Genomic DNA, 21,537 nt, shown 5'->3' with positions numbered 1-21,537 from the left:
GATATGAATTTATTGCCATTATGTTGCCTGTAGAGTTGGAGTTTCTGGTGGTGTCCTCTGGTCCCTTCTAGTCTTTGTCGCTTTTGGTCTTTTTTTTTTGTTTCATCTTTTCTCCCCTCAGAGAAACCGCCTTAAAATTTCTTGCAGGGCTAGTTTAGTGGTCACAAACTCCTTTAGTTTGGGGGAAACTTTTTATCTCTCCTTCTATTTTGAATGAAGCCTTGCTGGATAAAGAATTCTTGGCTGCATATTTTTCCGATTCAGCACATTGAATATATCCTGCCACTCCTTTCTGGCCTGCCAAGTTTCTGTGGGTAGGTCTGCTGCAAACCTGATCTGTCTTCCCTTATAGGTTAAGGACTTTTTTTTCCCTTGCTGCTTTCACAATTCTTTCCTGAGTTTTGTGAATTTGACTATGATATGCCTTGTTGATGGTCGGTTTTTGTTAAATCTAATGGGAGTTCTCTGTGCTTCCTGGATTTTGATGTCTGTGTCTTTCCCCAGGTTAGGAAAGTTTTCTGGTATGATTTGCTCTCATAAACCTTCTACCCCTTTTTCTCTTGCTTCATCTTCTGGGACCCCTATGATTTGGATGTTATTCCTTTTTAATGAACCACTGAGTTCTCTAATTCCTATATCGTGCTCTTTTGCCTTAGTTTCCCTCTTTTTTCTGCTTCATTGTCCTCCATAAGTTTGTCCTCTATATCGCTGATTCACTGCTCTGCATCATCCATCCTTGCTGCCGTGGCATCAATTTGAGATTGCATCTCAGTTATCGCATTTTTAATTTCGTCCTGACTAGATTTTACTTCTTTTATCTCTGCAGAAAGGGATTCTATGTTTTTTTCAACCCCAGCTAGTAATCTTATTATCATGATTCTAAATGCTGGTTCAGACATCTTGCTTGTATCTGTGTTGGTTAAGTCCCCAGCTGTCATTTCTTCCTGATCTTTCTTTGGGGATGAATTCCTTTGTTTCACCATTTTGATGGAAGAAAAAGAATTCATAAAATAAAAATAAATAAATAAAATTAAAAATTAAAAACAAGACAAAAAATCCAAATAAAGAATGCTAGATCCTAGGTGTGTTGTGGTCTTGTTGTTGAAAGAAGCTTGATAGAATAGAGGAAAAAAGGGAAGAAAAGAAAAAAAAGACAAAAAAAGGCAAATGTCTGAAAATTTTAGAAATCAATACAATAAAATAGAATAAACCGAAATGATGAAAGTAAAATAGAATTTTAAAAATTTACAAAAAAGTAAGAAATATAGTAAAAAATAAAAAATCTTTTTTATACAAATGAAAAATAAAAATTTTTTCTCTTTCTATATTCAAGAATCAGAACAGAAAAAGAAAAAAATTGAATAGATGGACCAATGAACAGAATGAAATACAATTGAAATTACATCGGTTTCCCCTAGAAGTCAAGCTATGAAGCCCCTTATAGTCTGTAAACGAAGCAGGCAGAGAGACTTGTGGTGTTCCGCTAAAGCACAATTGACCCAGCTGGACAGTGCTTGGTGTAACAGCTCCATTCTCCACTAGATGGCACTGCTTAGCTTACTTGGATGGATTGTTGGCGGTGCACGTAGGTGTGTTCGTGCACGTGCAGGAGGGGTGAGAATGGCATCACCCAGCTACCCAGTCTCCAGTTTCAGAACTCTGTGCTTTCCCCGACTGGCAATCAAGCATCCCTCCTTTGTCTCCAGCTTCCGTCACTCCCAGCTTCTACACTGTTTGTGACCAAGCTGTCAGCCTGCCAGGCAGCACCTCCCTCCCGACTTTTATCTCAAATGGGTCTATGTTTCCAAACCCTTCACTTCTGAGGGCTGTGTAGCTTTGACCTGCTTAGACCCTCTCGGGGCGGGGGGCGGGGGGGGTTTCACTGAGCAATGGCCAGGTGCCGGCCCATCCCCAGGAATGTTCTCACGACCGTGCCTCTACTGATGCCCGGAGACCATGGCCAGGTACCAGCCACCCCAGAAAAAGTTCATGCAATCATATAGCAGCAGCCTTTCAGGGATTATGGAAAATCACAACACACATCTGGCACCAGGCTTCACACTTAATGACCTTGTTCCAGCACCAGCGAATGCCGTTGTTCTCCAGGGTCCACTGGGACCTTTGTCTGTGGGGAGAGGCCACACAGCCTCTACCCAATGTCCTCCCAGCAGTGAACTGCCTCTCCTCATGTGTCCCAAGGACCCCCTGGATCCCACTCTCCTCCTGGGGATTCCCACCAGAGCACCACCAGGTAACAAGCTGCAGAGTTTCAGACTCTGTGCTCCCCTGGTTTATAGAGTCTTAATGGAAGTTAAACCCTCTCCTTTCTTCCTTTTGTGTGCAGTCCTTTGCCGGTGTTTCCACTCTTTCTTTTCTCTCCAGCTGATTTTGGGGGGATTGTTTTCCCATACTCTCGTCCTGTCTCCGTCCTGTCTCCACAAGCAAACACAGCTCCCTGCCCTCCACGGCTTCTCTCTCCCCCAGTTCACCTCTCCGCGCTGTGTACCTGCCGAGTTCTGTGGTTCAGGTTGTGCAGATTGTTGCGTTGATCCTCACATCAGTTTTCTAGATGTGCAGAATGGTTTATTGTTGATCTAGCTGCATTTCAGGCATGAGACAGGCAAAAAAAACTTCCATGCTGCTCCGCCATCTTGGCCCCTCCCTTAACAAAGGTATTTCTTTGATAAGACTAATAGAACTGACAAATTTCTAGTGTAATTTGTCAGAAAAATATGAGAAAAATACAAATGCCAAGATTAGGATTGAAGAAGAATTACAGATTCTACAAGCATAAAAAATACATTAAGTGGACATTATTAACTTTATTTCAATATTCTGAAAATTCAGATGACATGGATGAATTCCTAGAAAAATATATCAGAAGAATTTAAGAAGAAATAGCAAACCTGAATACTCTTCAACCACCAAAGATAATGGTTGGTGGTCTAAACTGTTCTCACAAGGAAAACTCCAGGCCCAGATGGCTTCACACAAGTTCTACTAAAGTCAATGGAGAAATCAATTTAAACTTACAAAAAATTTTCAGATAACTGAAATGGAATAATCCATTCCCCCAACTCATTGTGTAAGGCTACTTTAATCTTTCTTTTTGAAGTAATCTCTACACCCAATGTGGGTCTCAAACTCACAACCCCAAGATCAAGAGTTGCATGCTCTACTGACTGAGTCACTCAGGAGCCCACCCTAAGGCTACCTTAATCTTTGGGACGGTATGAGAAAGATTGAAGTTTTTTTTCATTAAAAAAAAATTTTAATGTTTAGTTGTTTTTGAGAGAGACAGACAGAGTGTGAGCAGAGGAGGGGCAGAGAGAGAGAGGGAGACACGGAACCTGAAGCAGGCTCCAGGCTCTTGAGCTGTCGGCATAGAGCCTGATGCAGAGCTCGAACTCATGAGCTGTGAGATCATGACCTGAGCCAAATTCTGACATTTAACCAAGTGAGCCACCCAGGCATTTTTTAAAAGATTTTTAAAAAATGTTTATTTATTTTTGAGAAAGAGAGTGCGAGTGGGGGAGAAGCAGAGAGAGAGGAAGACAGGGAATCAGAAGCAGGCTCTGCACTGTCAGTGCAAAGCCCAACGTGGGGCTTGAACCCACAAACCATGACATCATGACCTGGGCTGAAGTCCGTTGCTCAACCAACTGAGCCACCCAAACACCCTGAGAGAGATTATTTATAGGCCAATTTTACTAATGAACATAGATGGAAAAATCCTAATAAAAATATTCACAAACCCAAATCAGCAATATATAAAAAAGATAAAACATCATAATCAACTAGTCTTCATTCCAGAAATGCAAAGTCAATTTAACATTAAGAAAATTAAGATAACTCTCCACCAAGAGAGAATCAGTGAGAAAAATCATATCATCACCTCAATAGACACAACAGTGTAAGAAAATTTCATCCATTCATAACAAAAACTCATAGCAAAATAGGAAAAATTATCTCTCTTAGTTGAGAAAGAGTATGTAAACCAAACCAGCCAAAACAAACCAAAACAAAACCTACAGCAAATATCCATAATGGTGAAACGCTGAACACTTTTCTTTGGTACTGGAAATAAGATAAAGAGGCCTCCAATTACACTTCTACTCAACACTGTACTGAAGGACCTCCCTAGGACACTGAGGCAAGAAAAGGAAATAAAAAAAATATAACAGCTGCAAAAAAAAAAAAGAGAGAAAATGCTTTCATTCTTTGAAGGTACATTGTATATATAAAACATTCAAGAGAACACGCAGATAAATTATAAGAATCTATGAAAGTTAAACAGAATTGCTGGATACCTAATCAATCATTTTAAAAGTCATTTATTCTCGGGGCACGGGGGCTCAGTCAGTTGAGTGTCCGGCTCTTGACTTCAGCTCAGGTCGTGATCTCATGGTTCGTGGGATTGAGACTTGAGTGGGGCTCTGTGCTGACAGCTCAGAGCCAGCTTAGGATTCTCGCTCTTCCTCTCTCTCTCTCTCTCTCTCTCTCTCTGCCCTCCCCACCCTCAAAATAATAAACTTTTAAGAAAAGGCATTTATTCCCATACCAGCAAAAAAAAAAAAAAGAATATTGAAATTTTGTAAAGATAAAAACTTACAGTTACATAACATACGAAATATCTAGGAATAAATCTAACCAAAGATGTGGTGATTATCTATGGAGAACATTATAGAACTCTATTGAGAGACATTAAGTAGATCTACAAAAGAGTTAATATTTTGTTCCCTGGTCAGAAGCTGAATATTATAAAGATGTCAATGCACTCCAAATTAATTCATAGACACAATACGATCCAAATCAAATTCTCAATGTTCTTTCGGAGGGAGTTTGTTTTTGTTTTGTTTTGTTTACATCAAAAAATGTATTCTAAAATTTATTTGGAACTACAAAAGGCCAAAAAGAGATAAAATATTGTTGAAGAGGAATAAGATAAGGGAAGATTTGTTCTAACAAATATCTAGACTTATTGCAAAGTTATAATTATTGTTATTATTTTTTTAGAGAGACAGCATGAGCGGGGGAGGGGCAGAGAGAGAGGGGGACAGAGGATCTGAAGCAGGCTCTGAGCTGACAGCAGTGAGCCTGATGTGGGGTTCCAACTCAGAAACTGTGAGATCATGACCTGAGCCAAGGTCGGATGCTCAATGGACAGAGCCACCCAGGTGGCCCGCAAAGTTATAATTATTAAGACTGTGGTGTTGACTCAGTGACAGAAAAAATACATCAGTAAAAGGATAGAGGGCTGGAAACAAACAAACACATACAATAACACTTGAAAAGTGACATTGTATAGGTGCCTGGGTGGCTCAGTCAGTTAAGCATCTGACTGTTGATTTCGGCTCAGGTCATGATCTCATGGGTTCATGAGTTTGAGCCCCACATTGGGCTCTGCACTGCTTGGGATTTTCTCTCTCTGCTCCTCCCCTGTTTTCTCTCTCTCTCAAAAATAAATAAAACCTAAAAACAAAAAAAAAATGACATTGTAAATCAGTAGGGGAAGGACAAACTTTTCCATATGTGTTACTGGGATAATTTGGAGCCATACTGTAAATATAAATTGGCCTTCTGCCTATAGTATAGACAAAAATCAATTCCAGCCAGATTAAAGATGTATTTAAAAGGCAAACAATGTAAGTAAACACTTTATTATGTTTTGAGTTCATTTTTGCAATGGATAATGAACCCAGTAACCTTAAAATAGCTGAGCAGTGCAACATAATTAACATGATAATTGCAGTGAAATTGTTGATATTAGTATGCAGGTCAGTAAAATTTGTAGGAAACAAAATTTTCTATTGGATTGTAGCCTTTTTTAACTTTATTTTTTAGTTTTTAAAATTTATATCCAAATTAGTTAGCATATAGTGAAGCAATGATTTCAGGAGATTTCATAATGCTCCTTACCCATTTAGCCCATTCCCCCTCCCACGATCCCTCCCGTAACCCTCAGTTTGTTCTCCATATTTATGAGTCTCTTCTGTTCCCCCCCGCCCCGCGTTTTTATATTATTTTTGTTTCCCTTCCCTTATGTTCATCTGTTTTGTCTCTTAAAGTCCTCATAGGAGTGAAGTCATATGATTTTTGTCTTTCTCTGACTAATTTTGCTTAGCATAATACCCTCCAGTTCCATCCACGTAGTTGCAAATGGCAAGATTTCATTCTTTATGATTGCTGAGTCATACTCCATTGTATATATATATATACCACATCTTCTTTATCCATTCATCCATCGATGGACATTTGGGCTCTTTCCATGCTTTGGCTATTGTTGCTAGTGCTGCCATAAACATGGGGTTGCATGTGTCCCTTTGAAACAGCACACCTGTATCCTGTGGATAAATGCCTAGTAGTGCAATTCCTGGGTCGTAGGGTAGTTCTATTTTTAGTTTTCTGAGGAACCTCCATACTCTTTTCCAGAGTGGCTGCACCAGCTTGCATTCCCACCAACAATGCAAAAGGGATCCTCTTTCTCCACATCCTCGCCAACATCTGTTGTTGCCTGATTTGTTAATGTTAGCCATCTTGACAGGTGTGAGGTGGTGTCTCATTGTGGTTTTGATTTGTATTTCCCTGATGATGAGTGATGTCGAGCATTTTTTCATGTGTCGGTTGGCCATCTGGACGTCTTCTTTGGAGAAGTGTCTATTCATGTTTTTGCCCATCTCTTCACTGGATTATTTGTATTTTGGGTGTTGAGTTTGCTAAGTCCTTGGTAGATTTTGGATACTAACCCTTTATCTGATATGTTGTTTGCAAGTATCTTCTCCCATTCTGTCGGTTGCCTTCTAGTTTTGCGGATTGTAGCCTTGATTCTTACTATTTTGTTTAGACTAACGACTTGATTCCACACTGTTCAACCGGAAACAAAGCTTAGTGGGAGAGGAGAGCCAGAGAAGTGACAGGGAAGCTACAGATTACAACAGATTTGTGAACTTGGCCACACAGTGGTGGCAGGACCTAGCTGATACTGAAGTATATTTTAGCTCTATCCATGTCATTATGCTAAAGCAAAATGAGTTACTCAGAGAAAGACAAATAGCATATGATTTCACTCATGTGTGGAATTTAAGAAACGAAATAAACAAGCCTAAGTTAAAAAAGAGACAAACCAAGAAACAGACTCTTAAGCACAAAGAACACACGGACGGTGACCAGAGGGGAGGTGGGCAGGGGGGAGGGAGGACATAGGTGATGGGGACTAAGGAGGGCACTTGTTGCGATGAGCATCAGATGTTGAATGGAATGGTTGAGTCACTGTATTGTACACCTGAAACTAACATTATATTGTATGTTAGCCAACTGGAATTTAAATTAAAACTTAAAAAAAACACCAAAGACATGTTTTAAACAACACTCATGTGTAAGAGCAAAAACTTCATGGACTGTATTTGTGACTAATTGTATAACAGGTTATTATAGTTTCTGTTCAGTGGAAAGGGCAAAATATTCCCACAAAGGGTTTTAATGTAGACTTTTTTTTTTTTTTTTTTGCACCCATGCTGTCAATTGTTAAGTGTAAGAGTCTGATCATGGTGCTGAATAAATGCAAGTGTGTCTTTAAAAAAAAAAATAGGAGGGGGCACCTGGTTGGCTCAGTCAGTACAGCATGTGACTCTTGATTTCCAGGTTGAGTTCGAGCCCCATGTTGGGTTGAGAGATTACTTAAAAATAAAATCTTAAAAAAAAGGCAAGCAATCAAGTTTTTTGAAAGATAATATAGGAAAAAATTTTCATGATCTTGGGGTAGTGTGGATTTTTTTCAACAAAACACAAAAGGCACCACCCAAAAAGAAAATTAGTGTTATTTTATACTATATTAAAAATTAGGGGCGTGTGGGTGGCTCAGTCGGTCAGGCGTCCAACTCTTGATCTTGGCTCAGGTCATGATCTCATGGTTCGTGAGTTTGAGCCTCGTGTCAGGCTCCGCGCTGACAGTGCAGAGCCGGCTTGGGATTCTCTCTCTCTCCCCTTCTCTCTTTACGCCTCCACCACTCATGCTGTCTCTGTCTCTCTCAAAATAAATAAATAAACTTAAAAAAGCTTAAAACACAGAACATGCTTGTCCAAAGGCACCATAAATAATGAAAAGACAAACCATCAAATGGGATATATGTAATACCCTTATAACAAAGGCTTTCTTTGCAGAATATATAAGAACTTCTAGAGATCAGTAATAAAAAGACTGCAATATACAAGAAAAATGGACAAAGGTTTCAACAACACTTCACAAAAGAGAATATTCGGATGGTCAATAAACACAAAAAGAAGGCTCAACCTAGCAATTGGGGAAATGAAAATTAAAACTACACTAACATACCACTACACCCACCAGAATGACTAAAATTAAAACAACTGAAAATACCAAGTGTTTATGGGCAGTAATGGAAACTCTCATATTACTAATGGTTTGGTCACATTGGAAAACAGCGGCATTTGCTAATGAAATAGAAAATACACACACATTGTGACTTACCGGTCCTACTTCTAATTAAGTCTCAACATTAGAGAAATGTGTGCATATATTCTCCAAGATACATGTACAAGGATGTACATCACAGTATTCATAATTGCTTCTAAATGGAAACCCAAATGTTCGTCAAAAATAAAATGTTAATTACACATTTATGTATTACATAAATAAATTATAATGGTACAATATCATGCCATGGAAAATAAGACCAAGTACAAATGAACCAAGTAAGACTACTTGTAAAAACATAACATCAGTATATTAAGGGACAACACACACACACACACACACACACACACACACACACACACGTGTACGCAAATATATACAATGTGACTTCATTCAAATAACATTCCCAGACAGAGGCACCTAGATGGCTCAGCCGTTGAGCATCTGACTCTTGATTCCAGCTCAGGTCACCATCCCAGGGTCTTGAGATCAAGCCCCACGTCAGGTTCCGTGCTGAGCATGGAGCCCACTTAAGAGTCTGTCTGTCTGTCTGTGTCTCTCTCTCTGCCCCTCTACCCCACTCATGTGCTCTCTCTCAAATTAAAAATATTTTTAAAAATTAACATTCCCAAATAGGCAACTAAAGTATACTGTTTAGGAAAGTGAGAAAGATGTTTGAGAAGTAGAGTACTCCATGCCTTTGGTGGGGAGAGAACTAAAATCAGAAAGAAGACATGCTCTGCAGCTAAAACAGGACATAAAGGGAAATTTATTCTTTAGAAAAGAGGAAATCATAAATCAATAACCAAAACCCTCAACTCTAGATCCAGAAAAGGAGAGCAAGCTAAACCCAAGGCAAAGAGAAGAAAGAAAAGAATAACCATTACATTAGAAACTCAATGAAGCAGAACACAAAACACTAGAGGAATCAAAAGATTCCAAAAGAAATTTGGATTCCAAATTTCAAATTTCAAAAGATTCCAAAAGAAAAGATTCCAAAAGATGGCTCTTTGAAAAGATCATCAAATTGACAAACCTTTAGGCAGATGGACCGAGAGAAAGAGAGAAAACATCTGTCACAAGAATCAGGAATGAAAAAAGAGACATTATCATCAATCCTACACATATTAAGAGGATTGTAAGGTGATACTTTAAACAACTACAAGCCAACAAATACGGTAACAGAGGTGATGTGGACCGATTCCTGGAGGAACATGAATTGCCAAAAGTGATTCATGAAGAAACAGAAAACCTGAATAAGCCTGTGACAGGTAAAAAGATTGAATTAGTAATTACAATCAATACTTCCACAAGGAAAGCCCAGATGGCTTCATTGATGAATTCTACTAAATATTTCGAGAAAAACTAATATCAATCCTTCATAAACAGTTACACACCAACTGGTATTTATCATAGGAATACAAGATTGATTTAACATTAAAAATCAATTAATATACTATATACCATATTGATAAAGAGATAAAAACCACATGGTCATCTCAAAAGTTACACAAAGAGCATTTGACAAAAATCCAACATCTCTTGATAATTAAAACAAATCAAAAACAAAAAACTAAGAACAGACGGGAATGTCTTCAATCTAATCTGCAGAAAACCCACAGCTAACATTATACTTGATGAAAGACTGGTTGCTTTCCCCTAAGATCAGGAACAAGACAAGGATGTCTTTTCTTACCACTTCTGTTCAACACTATATTGGAGGCTCTACTCAGGCAAATTAAGCTAAATAAAGACATACAAGCCATCAAAATTGGAAAGGAAAAGTAAAACTATGTGCAGAAAACATGACCTTCTATATAGAAAATCCAAAGAGATTTACTAAAAAGTTCCCAGAGTTAACAGACAAGTTCAGCGAAGGTACAGATACAAGAATAATAACAAAAGTCAATTGTGTTTCTATATGCTAGCAACAAACCAAAGAAGAAATTATAAAAATAATTCCATTCAGAATACCATCAAAAAGAAGAAAACACCTAGGAATAAATTCAGCAAAAGAAGTGCAAGACTTGTACGCCAAAAACTACAACACGTTGAAGGAAAATAAAGCCCTAAATAAAGAGAAAGACATCCCATGTTAATGGATCAGAATACTTAAAATGTTAAGATGGAAATTCCCCCTAAATTGATCTACAGGTTTAATGCAACCCCTATCTAAAACTCAGAAACTGACGAGCTGATTCTAAAATCTTCATGGAATTGCAAAAGACCCAGAATAGTCAAAGCAATTTTTAAAAGAACCAAGTTGGAGGACTCACATTTCCCAATTTCAAATTTACTGCAAATCCACAGCCATCAAGACAGTGTGGTGCTGACATAAGGATAGACACAGATACCAATGGAAAAGAACTGAGAGTCCAGAAATAAATCTGTGTGTGTGTGTGTGTGTGTGTGCGCGCGCGCGTGTGTGTGTGACCAGCTGATTTTCAACAAAGGCACCAAGATCGTAAGAGTTGAAAGGATAGTATTTTTAACAAAATGCTGGCGGGGCAACTGAATAGCCACGTGCGAAAGGATGAAACCGTACCCCTGTCCCACACCACATAAAAAAAGCAACTCAAAGTGAATCACAGACCTAAAAATTACTGGTTGAAACTATACAACTTTTAGAAGCCAACTGTAGGGAGTGAGTTGGAGGACTGGAGGGCCGATGAAAGAAAAAGACACGATACAGACACAAGATGGCAGTAATGTGCGCGTGCCTTGTGTGGGAGACACAGAGGGTAGGTTGAGGGAGAGGCTTATCACACCATGCCAGGGACCGTCCATTGTTCAGCAGGGCCACCGACCTCAGGGGAGAAGAGCAGGGGAAATTCCAAGGGAGAGAGGCCGATGTGTCTACGTGGTGTCAGCTTGGCCACACAGTAGAGCACTTGTGCCAGAGAGTTCAAAGGGTCACCGAGCTTGGGATCTTTACAGCACCGCGGCTTATTCTGTCTACGGCTAACAAACGTTGTCAGCTTCACGAGGTAGGCAAAGCAGTCTTTACAGGACTCAATTCTGCTCATTTGGGCGATGCTTAAAACCACTGAGTGTACAAGAATTTGAGTTTAGCACCACCAGCTTTTCAGCTAATGGGTCTCTGCTTGCTCTTGAAAAATAAACAACCGGGGTGCCTGGGTGGCTCAGTCGGTTAAGCGTCCGACTTCAGCTCATGTCACGGTCTCGCGGTTCACGAGTTTGAGCCCCGTGTCAGGCTCCGGGCTGACAGCTCGGAGCCTGGAGCCTGGAGCCTGCTTCGGATTCTGTGTCTCCCTCTCTCTCTGTCCCTCTCCCACTGTACTCTGTCTCTCTCAAAAATAAACAGACATTTAAAAATGTTTTTAAAAACACTAAAAAATTAAATAAAAATAAATTGCCTAGAGAAGAATGTAACAGGGCCATCTTGGGCTCACTTACACTTTAAAAAAGTAATAAATCTTTGTGACTTTAGATCGGGCAATGATTTCTTAGATACCACACCAAGTGAAAAAAAGGCAAAATTGGGGTGCCTGAGTGGCTCAGTCAGCTGAGCATCCAACGCTTGATTTCAGCTCCGCTCATGATCGCAGGGTTGTGGGAATAAGCCCTGAGTTAGACTCTGCACTGGGTGTGGCACCTGCTTACGATTCTCTCTCTCTCCCTCTGCCCCTCCCCTGCTCGCAACAGCATGCAAGTTCTCTCTCTCTCTCTCTCTCTCTCTCTCTCTCTAAAGTACAAAAGAAAAAAGACAAACTTGATAAATTTGGCCATTAAAATAAAAAACTCTCACACTTCAAATGATACCATCAGGAAAGTGAAAAGACAACACGCAAATGTTTGCAAATTGAATACCTGATAAAAATTTCGTATCAAGAATGTATAAAAAAACTCTTAAAACTCACTAACAAAGCAAATAACCCAATTAAAAAACAAAGGATTTGAATACACATTTCTCCAAAAAAGATACATGAACGGTCAGTAACGCACATGAACAGGAGCTTAATATCATTAGTCGAGAGAGAGACTCAAATCAAAACCACAATGAGATAGCACTTCACATCCATTAGGATGGCTATTATAATAAATACAAATAATAACAGGCTTTGGTGAGGATGTTGACAAATGGGAACCAACATGCACTTGCTGGTGGGACTTCTGGAAACAATTTGGCAGGTTCTCAATGTGTTAAACGCAGAGTTTCTGTATGATTGAGCAATTCCACTCCTAGGTCTCTACCCCAAAGCACTGGAAACATATGTCCACACAAGAATTTGTACACGAACGTTCATTTGGCTATTATGAAAACAACCTGAATGGCCATCAATTGATTCGTGGGTGAACGTAACACGCATGTCTGCACGACAGAATACTATTTGGCAATAAAAAGGAAGGATGTACCAATGCGAGCTACAACATAGATGAACCTCCAAATACCGAGCTAAGTGAAGGAAGCCATAAAATGCCACATATTGTAGAATCTCATTTATATAAAATGCCCAGAGTTGGCAGATCTATAGAAACAGAAAGGAGAGTAGTGGTTGCCAAGGGTGAGAGTGGAGACGTGGCTGGGGAATACGGAATGACCAGTGATGGGCATGAGGTTTCTCTCTGGGGTGACAGAAAGAGTCTAAAATCATTGTGACAATAGCTGCATATCTCTGTAAATACACCAAAGACTATTGACTGAGACACTTAAATCAGATCAATTTTATAGCATTTAAATCCTATGTCAAAAAAGCTATTTTCAAAAAAGGGAAAGGGGGCACATAAGAGACTTCTGGCGTGCTAGTAGGTATTGCTACAATTACTGACTTGGGTTAAACTGGTATTTATAGGTGTTAAACTTTATGTTTTATGAACTTCTCTGTACACACCTTATAACGCACAACAAAAATAGCGGGGAAATTCGTATCTTAAATATGGCTTTTCAACAAAATAAGTCAGAGAAAGACAAATACCATATGATTTCACTCATATGTGGAATTTAAGAAACAAGACAGACGAACATATGGGGGGGGCGGTTAGAGAGGGGAAACAAACCATGAGAGACTCTTAAATACAGAACAAACCGAGCGTTGATGGGGGTGCGGTGGGGGGAGTGGATTAAAGGGGTGATGGGCATTAAGGAGGGCACTTGTTGGGATGAGCACTGGGTGTTATATGTAAGTGATGAATCACAGGATTCTACTCCTGAAACCAATCTTGCATTGTATGTTAACTAACCAGAATTTAAATAAAAACTTGGAAATAAAAATACATGCATACATAAAGAAGGCTTTTCAAAGCATATGCACTCCTCACTTACTCTGAAATGTAACTGTAAATAAAGCCCGCCCTTCCAGGAGGGGGCAGACCACCTCTGACACCAGGTAAAATCAATGCACAAGGTCAAACACCAATGCATTTGCCTTAGTTCCCCAAACTGTCTCTGGATTGTCTTCTAGGGACAAGAACTGGAGGGGGTTTGAGTTATTTTTAAAAAATTTTTAAGTATATTTATTTATCTTTGTGAGAGAGAGAAAGTAAATGGGAGAGGGGCAGAGAAAGAGGGGGAGAGAGAGAATCCCAAGCAGGCTCCACACTGTCGGTCACAGTCTCTAACTTGAGGCTCGATCCCACAAACCGTCAGATCATGACCTGAGCTGAAATCAAGAGTCAGATGCTTAATTGACTGAGCCATCCCAGGAAGCCCAAAGTTTTTTTTAATTGTGTTTCTTTTAAGTGATCTCTAAGCCCAACACGGGGCTCAAACTCATGACCATGAGATCAAGAGTCACATGCTCTAATCAACCGAGCCAGCCAGCCACCCCATTTGAGTTATATTTTAATGATAAGTGCTTCCTGTGTGTGATGCATGAGTAATAATGATGAGAGTAATAATTGAGCCTCACCTAGAGGACAAAATACTAAAGAAAAAGAGAAAAAGACATTCCTCCAGGACATCTTTCCACTGTCAATTTCCTATCTTTCTCTATCACCGACGTTTTACAACTTTTCCTTTAGAAATAAAGCTTAAAATAAAAATAAAATAGGGGCATCTGGGTGGCTCAGTCAGTTGGGCATCCAGCTCTGGCTCAGGTCATGATCTCGTGGTTTGTGAGTTCGAGCCCCGTGTCGGGCTCTGGGCTGACAGCTCGGAGCCTGGAGCCTGCTTCTGATTCTGTGTCTCCCTCTCTCTCTGCCCCTCCCCCGCATGCTCTGTCTCTGTCTCTCTCTCTCTCTCTCAAAATAAAATAAAATAATAAAATAACGTAAACAAATTTAAAAAAAATAAAATAGACCTGGGTTGGGTCTATTTTTGAAAGAGACTCACAGAAATTTGCAAAAATAGTCGCAGGTCCTGTGTCTCCTTCAACTAGCTTCTACTAGTGACATTTTAGATGACTGTTACTACCGTGTTATAACACCCAAACCAGGAAACTGACGTTGCTACAACACTGTCAGGTACACACTTTATCCCACAGTCACCAGTTATACATGAACCATTTTCACCCATTTTCATGCACATGTGTGGGTGTGTGTGGGGGTGGGCGGGTGTGTGTGTGTTCTATGAGATTTTAGTCCATGTATAGACGTGGATAGCTACCACTCAATCAAGATAACGTAACTCTTCCATTGTCACCAAGGACCTTGCTCGGTGAACTCCCAAGGAACTCCCCTTTATATGGCGCCCCCACTGTGCCTATCCTCTGGCAACCACTGATTTATTTGTTCTCTACACTTAATGCCATTTTGCGAATGCCATATAAATGGAATCATACGGCATTAGATTGACTTTTAAACTGTCGAGATCTCTCTCATTAAAGGAAAAAAAAAGTCTCAGCCCCACATAGTCTCCAGCTAGTTGTTTTTCTCCTCACCCTCAGAGTCCGACATGCTTTTGGGGATTGCTGTTTCTATACACCTAACAGCTCACTGGTTTCTATCCTACATTTCTGCTCATACTTTCTGTTTCCGCTGTTGACTCATCCTTCTGCTACCCGGTCATTAAATGTTGTAGTTACTCAAGGCTCTGTTCTACATTTTCTTCTTTTGACATTTCTTCCTAAGGGATCTCATCCATACCCATGGCCCCAGAACACTCATGACTCAAACTCAAACACACACACACACACACACACACACACACACACACACACACACACTGGAGCCACAAAGCCATTGCTGTAAACGAACTGCCTTTTGGACATATCCTTCAGAATATCTTAAGCACACCTGAAACTTAGCATGTCCAAAATTCAACTTGGCACATCTCACCCTCCCAAACCTTCATACGTCCGCCATGACCCTGTTAGCGGACACCCCCTTTCCTCTCGCTATCACATATTCAATTCAAGTCCATCCATTTTACCCAGAAAGTGCATTTTCACGACCATCCTCCTCTCCCACCTCACCCAAACTACCATTATCTCCCTTCTGGACCACTGTCAGAGTCCCTAACCGACCACCCTGCCATCACTAAGTCATTCTTTCCACTATGGCCAGAATAACATTTAAGATGGACATTTTAAGATAATCTCATCCTGCCAGTCCTTCTCTTGCCTCTCAAATATCCATCAATCTCCTGCCATTGTTTCCAGAAGACCTAATATGGCCTGGACCACAGTGACCCCTAATCACTTCCTCCAGCTCGTTTTTATCTAAGCTGTTTCTCCTAACAACACCTGGCCTTTTTTCATTTCCTCAAAGTACAACCCTGTACCCAGAATATATCGCTTTGATCCCTTCTCACGTATTTTACTCTCATACCCTCAATCATCTCCACTGGGAAACCTTCCCTGAGTCTCCAGAGAAGGTCAACTCCTGCTATAACAGTCTCACAGCACCGCGTTCCTTTCTTTCATGTGAGATACTAAACCTATAATCGTATGTTTAATTATGAGACTGATTAATTACCTGTACCCCCTAAAAAACTGAAAACCACACAGGGAAGGAACCGTGTGTGTGTAAGTTTGCTGCTGCACCTCCAAGAACCTAGCACACATGAGGATCCCAATTAATATTTACTGAAAGAAGAAATGAATATTGCACCTAACGGCCCACCACAGTGATTCTTACAAAACCTTTTACACGAACCTGGGATGTAAACATGCGAGTATTCCTAGAATATCTTTAGAACAGCTGCATGTTTGCTTGAGAACTAGGCATGTACCCAAATGGTACACTGACATGTTTAAAATGAAATGTCCTACAGACAGTATCCCCAACATGACTAGGCAGCAGTCTACACATTTATTTGTACTGCACGTGACCTTCCCCCCCAGAAACAATTTGCGAATGGTGAGTAAGCTCCAACCCAGCCCTGAAAAGCTTACCTATCTCTCGATGGAGTCAGCATCTTACGGTAAGAACTTTAAGGCTGACTGCACTTCTGAACCAAGAATTCAGGGAACCTCTCAGTCCAGAGCACCCCTCAACTCCAAGCCCTTCAGGGCTTGAACCCCCATGGGCTCCTTCAGCCCTGACCCTTTAGTCTTTCTCATGGCCCTAAAGCTTTTTGAGCCCTAAGCAAAGCAGGAGGCAATGTATACACAGAAGCAAGTTCCAAAATCAAGAAGATCTGCTGGTAGCCAGAGACAATAGTAATGAAAACCTGCAGAAAAGAAGAGGTCACGAGTGAAGGGCTGGGCACAGTGGACATGGCATGGGAGAGAGAGAGCTCCGGCAGGGAGGATTTCAGGACAGCCAGGGTGTGCAGGAGGCAAGCTCAGAACCCAAATAACTGACTGAGTTGTGACTCCCATGCTCCTAAAATGGGACATATATCCCCAAATCATCTTAGCTTCACGAGATCCTCCCTATCCTCCACCAAGAGCTTTCAATTCCTTGTACCTTTTCATTGGAAGCAGTAAATACAAGTTAGCAAACATATCAATCCCAAATTCGGTAGGAAGAAAAAAAAAAAAGCAAACTAGAAAACATACCTTTGTTCCATTCCAGGTCGGAAGGGGTCAAACAGCACAAAACAGCTCCTTAGAGAAAGCAGAAACAGAAGGAGACTGAAATCTTCTTTTAAATGATGTTTACAACTTCTAGGATGACTCCAGCCTGTAAATTTCAATTTGCGTGGTAACGAATTTGATTTGATTTCTTTGAAGCCAGAAAACCTTTTCAAAAGCAATTATGAGAGCACAGGGGGTGAGGGGACTTGTGGAGGCACAGACATTCAGCCAGCTGATGTGAGTTTCTGTTGTCTTCAGATACCTGCCAACCTTCACTCACCCACATGGCTCCACCCATTACAGCCTGGCAAGTGGAGGGTGATTTTAGATAAACTTCTAATTCCCTGCCAGCACCAGAGCTTGGGGTGTGTATGGGTGTGTGTGGGTGTGGGGGTAGGGAATGTTATGGGTGTGTGGGGGGGTGGTGGGTACATGCAGGGGGGTAAAGATGTGTGGGTGTGTGACAATGTGCGTGTGTGTGTGTGTGTGTGTGTATGTATATGTGTGTGTGTGTGTGTGTGTGTGTGTGTGCGCGCGCGCAGGCACATGAATGAGGTGACAGAGGAGAAAGTACCAAGGAGGAATTAACTCTCTGTTAATTCTGCCTCTTCGAGTCAGCTCGTCACCTACACACATGTACCCCGTATTTAATGCACTAACAATAACTGCTTTCCTAGCGAACAAAGGGTATCTGCAGACTATTTTCCATCGAGGTGTAGAGTTTAGCTCTGGCCCCAGGTCGTCCCTGATTCCTACACCCCTCTGACTGCGATTCTGTCTTCCCAGTCCCTGGAGCCCAGGCCAGTGCCAGCTCAGGGTCCAAACCCAGATCTCCTGGCAAGTCTGGGATCTTCTCCATGGTTGATTTCCCCTATGTGACAAATTCGCTGTCTCTCGGCTGGTCACTATCCCGGCACTTGCTGGCAGGTCTTCTGCGGTCCGTCAAACAAGGACAAGAAAGTAAACAATAAAAGACTATCAGACAGTTTTCCCATCAGGTTAAAAACCCTCAAGTTCTTCCTCCTTCATTGAAATCACTCCATTTTTTTTCCTTTTAAATTTTACTGATTTTTGAGAGAGAGAGAGATCATGCGCACAGGGGAGGGGCAGAGAGAGAGAGAGAGAGAAGACAAAATCCCAAGCAGGCTCCGCACTGTCAGCGCAGAGCCCGGTGCGGGGCTCGAACCCACGGACCGTGAGATCACCACCTGAGCGGAAACCAAGCGTTGGACACTTAACCGAATGAGCCAGCCAGGTGTTCCTCACTCACCGCCTTTTCTGACTTTTCTTTCTCCTGAATTCCTGGAGAATTCTGCACCTCACAAATTGTACTTGAGGAAAAAGGAATAATACTAAATTCTCTAAATATGTTATTTCTGCTAGTAAGACTGTAAGCTTCTGGAGCACAGGAAGTGTGACAAAGGACTTGTATCCCCAAGGATGCTTATGATGGTGTGGAGGGACCAACTCAATGGCAAATCATCAGTGGAGTAGCAAATCAGCTTCAACTGTTCTAGGAGGAGACATGTCTGTTAATAGGATAAAGGAAGGATTTCTACATAAGGCAATTTGAGGTAACCCCTGGCCCCTGAAAGTGTTCTTCTCCTTCCCAAATCGAGAAAGTCTCTCAATTCTTCCTTCCCTAGTGTTACAACATATTGCATCATACTTTTTAAAAACTCAAGTATAACATATAGTAAGGTGCACTAATCTTGAATGTACAGCTTTGTGATTTTTTTAATTTAAGTACGCTTCACACCCAGTGCAGAGCCCAACATGGGACTTGAACTCATAACCCTGAGATCAAGATCTGAGCCGAGATCAAGAGTCGGATGCTTAACCGACTGAGCCATCCAGGTGCCCCTATGATCTCTTACATAGATATACACCTATGCAAATGCCTCCCACATCAAAGTACAGAACATTTGTAGTTCCCCAGCAAACTCCTGCCCTGCCAATACCCACTCCAATACCAACCACTCTTCTGACCTCTATCACTACAGGTTAGTTATGCCTACTCTTGAATTTCATATAAATGGAATTGTACAGTTACATACCTGGGCTCTTTCTCCCACCTTTATGACATTTATCCATATTATTATTTGTTTCTAAATTTTTTTTAATGTTTATTTATTTTGGGGAGAGAGAGACAGAGCGTGAGCAGGGGAGGGGCAGAGAGAGAGGGAGACACAGAATCCAAAGCAGGCTCCAGGCTCTGAGCTGTCAGCAGAGAGCCCAACGCAGGGCTCGAACTCACAAGCCTTCGAGCAGCAAGATCGTGACCTGAGCCGAAGTCGGCCGCTCAACCAACTGAGCCACCCAGGTGCCCTGACATTTATCCATATTATACACAGCAGTGGGGTGTTCCTTTTCATTGCTGCCTAGTATTCCACTGTGTAAATATGCTACATTTTCTTTATCCTACTATTGTTAGCTATTTGGTCTGTTCCTTGTTTTTGCCTATTATGACTAAACATGCTATGAATATTCTTGCACATAACTTTTGGTGGACGTAAGTGCTCATTTCTGTTGGCAATATACCCAGGGATGGCATTTCTGAGTCAAATGGTATATAAACATCCAACTTTGACAGGTTCAAACAACTGTCCAAAGAGACTCTACCAATTTGCACTCACAACAGCAAGTGTAAGAGTTGTGTGGTGATATCACAGGCTTTTTGCACCATTTTCGCAGTGTTTTTCAGTGTGTAATTAGTCAACTGGACATGGCCAGTTGCATGCTAAGCAGCTATAAACCTTTGTGATTGGTTGACCAGCCCTAACACAAGCATACGGACAGCGTAAGGGGACCAGCACCCAAGAGTATGGTATGGGGACCAGATGCATCACAAAAGTGAGTCTAAATCAGGTAGACAAAGGAGAATGACAACGAGTCTGTTATTCACTCCTGGCTAATGGTGAGCCACACTCTCTGGGGTCTGTACGTTATTGCTGGTGGCTGTACGTGTGTTACATGTTGCATACATCCCACACAAGCCTCACTTAAGGAAAGGAGGCAGGAAACTGCCAGAAGAAACTGGCACAATTGCCGTGGGAACCCGCATTGCTTGCCAACACTGAGAAACCTAAGAGAAATCAAAGGGGGTATAAGGACCACGACATATGTGGAGGAAATTGGGAATTGGAAATAAGAAGATCTCTCTCCCCAAGATGGACTGAGTACACAAGGCAGAACTTAAAAAAACACCTTTTTCATTAGTGCACTGAGTTATAAACACCGTCATTTTAATAGCGGGAGCCCGGACTCTCTTGAGGAGAAAACAGGTCTGGTGATGGCTTTTCTGCCTGTTTAAGTACTGACAGAAAAAGAAACTAGGATTCTGGAGAAGGGGGCTCTTGAATGAGCACGAGCCAGTAGGAGGTGGGGGGAAGGCACCTGGGGAAGCAGGTGCACACAGGCTCCCAAGATGGGGAGGGGGAAGGACTTTCAAGGACAGTGTGTGCTCTCTGGAGGGCAGTGATACCACCCCTCCTTACACCTCCAGCAAAGAGAGCCCCGCACAAGGTGAATGGCGCTTGGGAAACACAGGGAAAGATGTGGCCTTTGTCCGGGCCAGGATGGGCTGGCTATAAGGAGGAGTGAGGTCAGGAGATGATTGGCCCAAGAAAATTGGACCTTGAAGGGACCATTTATACAAAACCTGCTGGAATCAAAAAGAAACAAAAAAAAAAACCTAGGAGGGGCATTAAAGCTCCCATCGGGGATGGGATTGGGAGTTAGACGTTTAAGTCTCAAAGGACAAAGTGACATGCAGGAAGATGTTGCAGAGATGGAAAAGGAAGTATGAACAGGGAGCAGCGAGGGAACAGCCGTAAGAAACAGAACCGTGAGTGCCACAGCAACGCATAGTCAGAAGAGGCCTTAAGTAGCAAGATATACCAAAACCACATTTAGAATCTGTGAACTAGGAAACCAATTTAAGGAGTCTCATCCCCCTCCCCCCACCCCCCACCAGCTCAGAAAAAAATTAAAAAAGAAAAAAGAACATAGAAGAGAGAGAAATTATGAAACACAAAATAAACAGGAAGAAAATATGAGAATAAATAAGAATTTGTCTTCCAAAGGGGAAAAAAACCCAAATTGAAAAGGAACAATCAAAGAAATAAAAAGAGAACTTTTTTTTTTTCCAGCTGAAGAAAAACCAGATTCCATAGTTAAAGG

General features: G+C 41.3%; 1 protein-coding gene across 7 annotated transcripts in view; it reads right to left on the bottom strand.

Moving 5' to 3' along the window:
- Positions 1 to 21,537, bottom strand: part of LOC131513670 (cytidine monophosphate-N-acetylneuraminic acid hydroxylase) — a 134,681-nt gene that overhangs the window by 88,399 nt on the left and 24,745 nt on the right. For all 7 annotated transcript variants that reach the window (XR_009262705.1, XR_009262706.1, XM_058732820.1 and 4 more), the window contains exon 2: positions 17,338 to 17,385. Coding sequence is in view for 5 of the 7 variants with exons in the window: in XM_058732817.1 (XP_058588800.1) it covers positions 17,338 to 17,385 (48 nt within the window). In the remaining 2 variants the exon portion in view is untranslated. The remainder of the gene's footprint in view (positions 1 to 17,337; positions 17,386 to 21,537) is intronic.

Source organism: Neofelis nebulosa, chromosome 6 (assembly GCF_028018385.1).
Source record: "Neofelis nebulosa isolate mNeoNeb1 chromosome 6, mNeoNeb1.pri, whole genome shotgun sequence".
Lineage (NCBI taxonomy): Eukaryota > Metazoa > Chordata > Mammalia > Carnivora > Felidae > Neofelis > Neofelis nebulosa.
The sequence above is the reverse complement of the archived record's forward strand: the minus strand, read 5'-3'. Positions and strand labels throughout refer to the sequence as shown.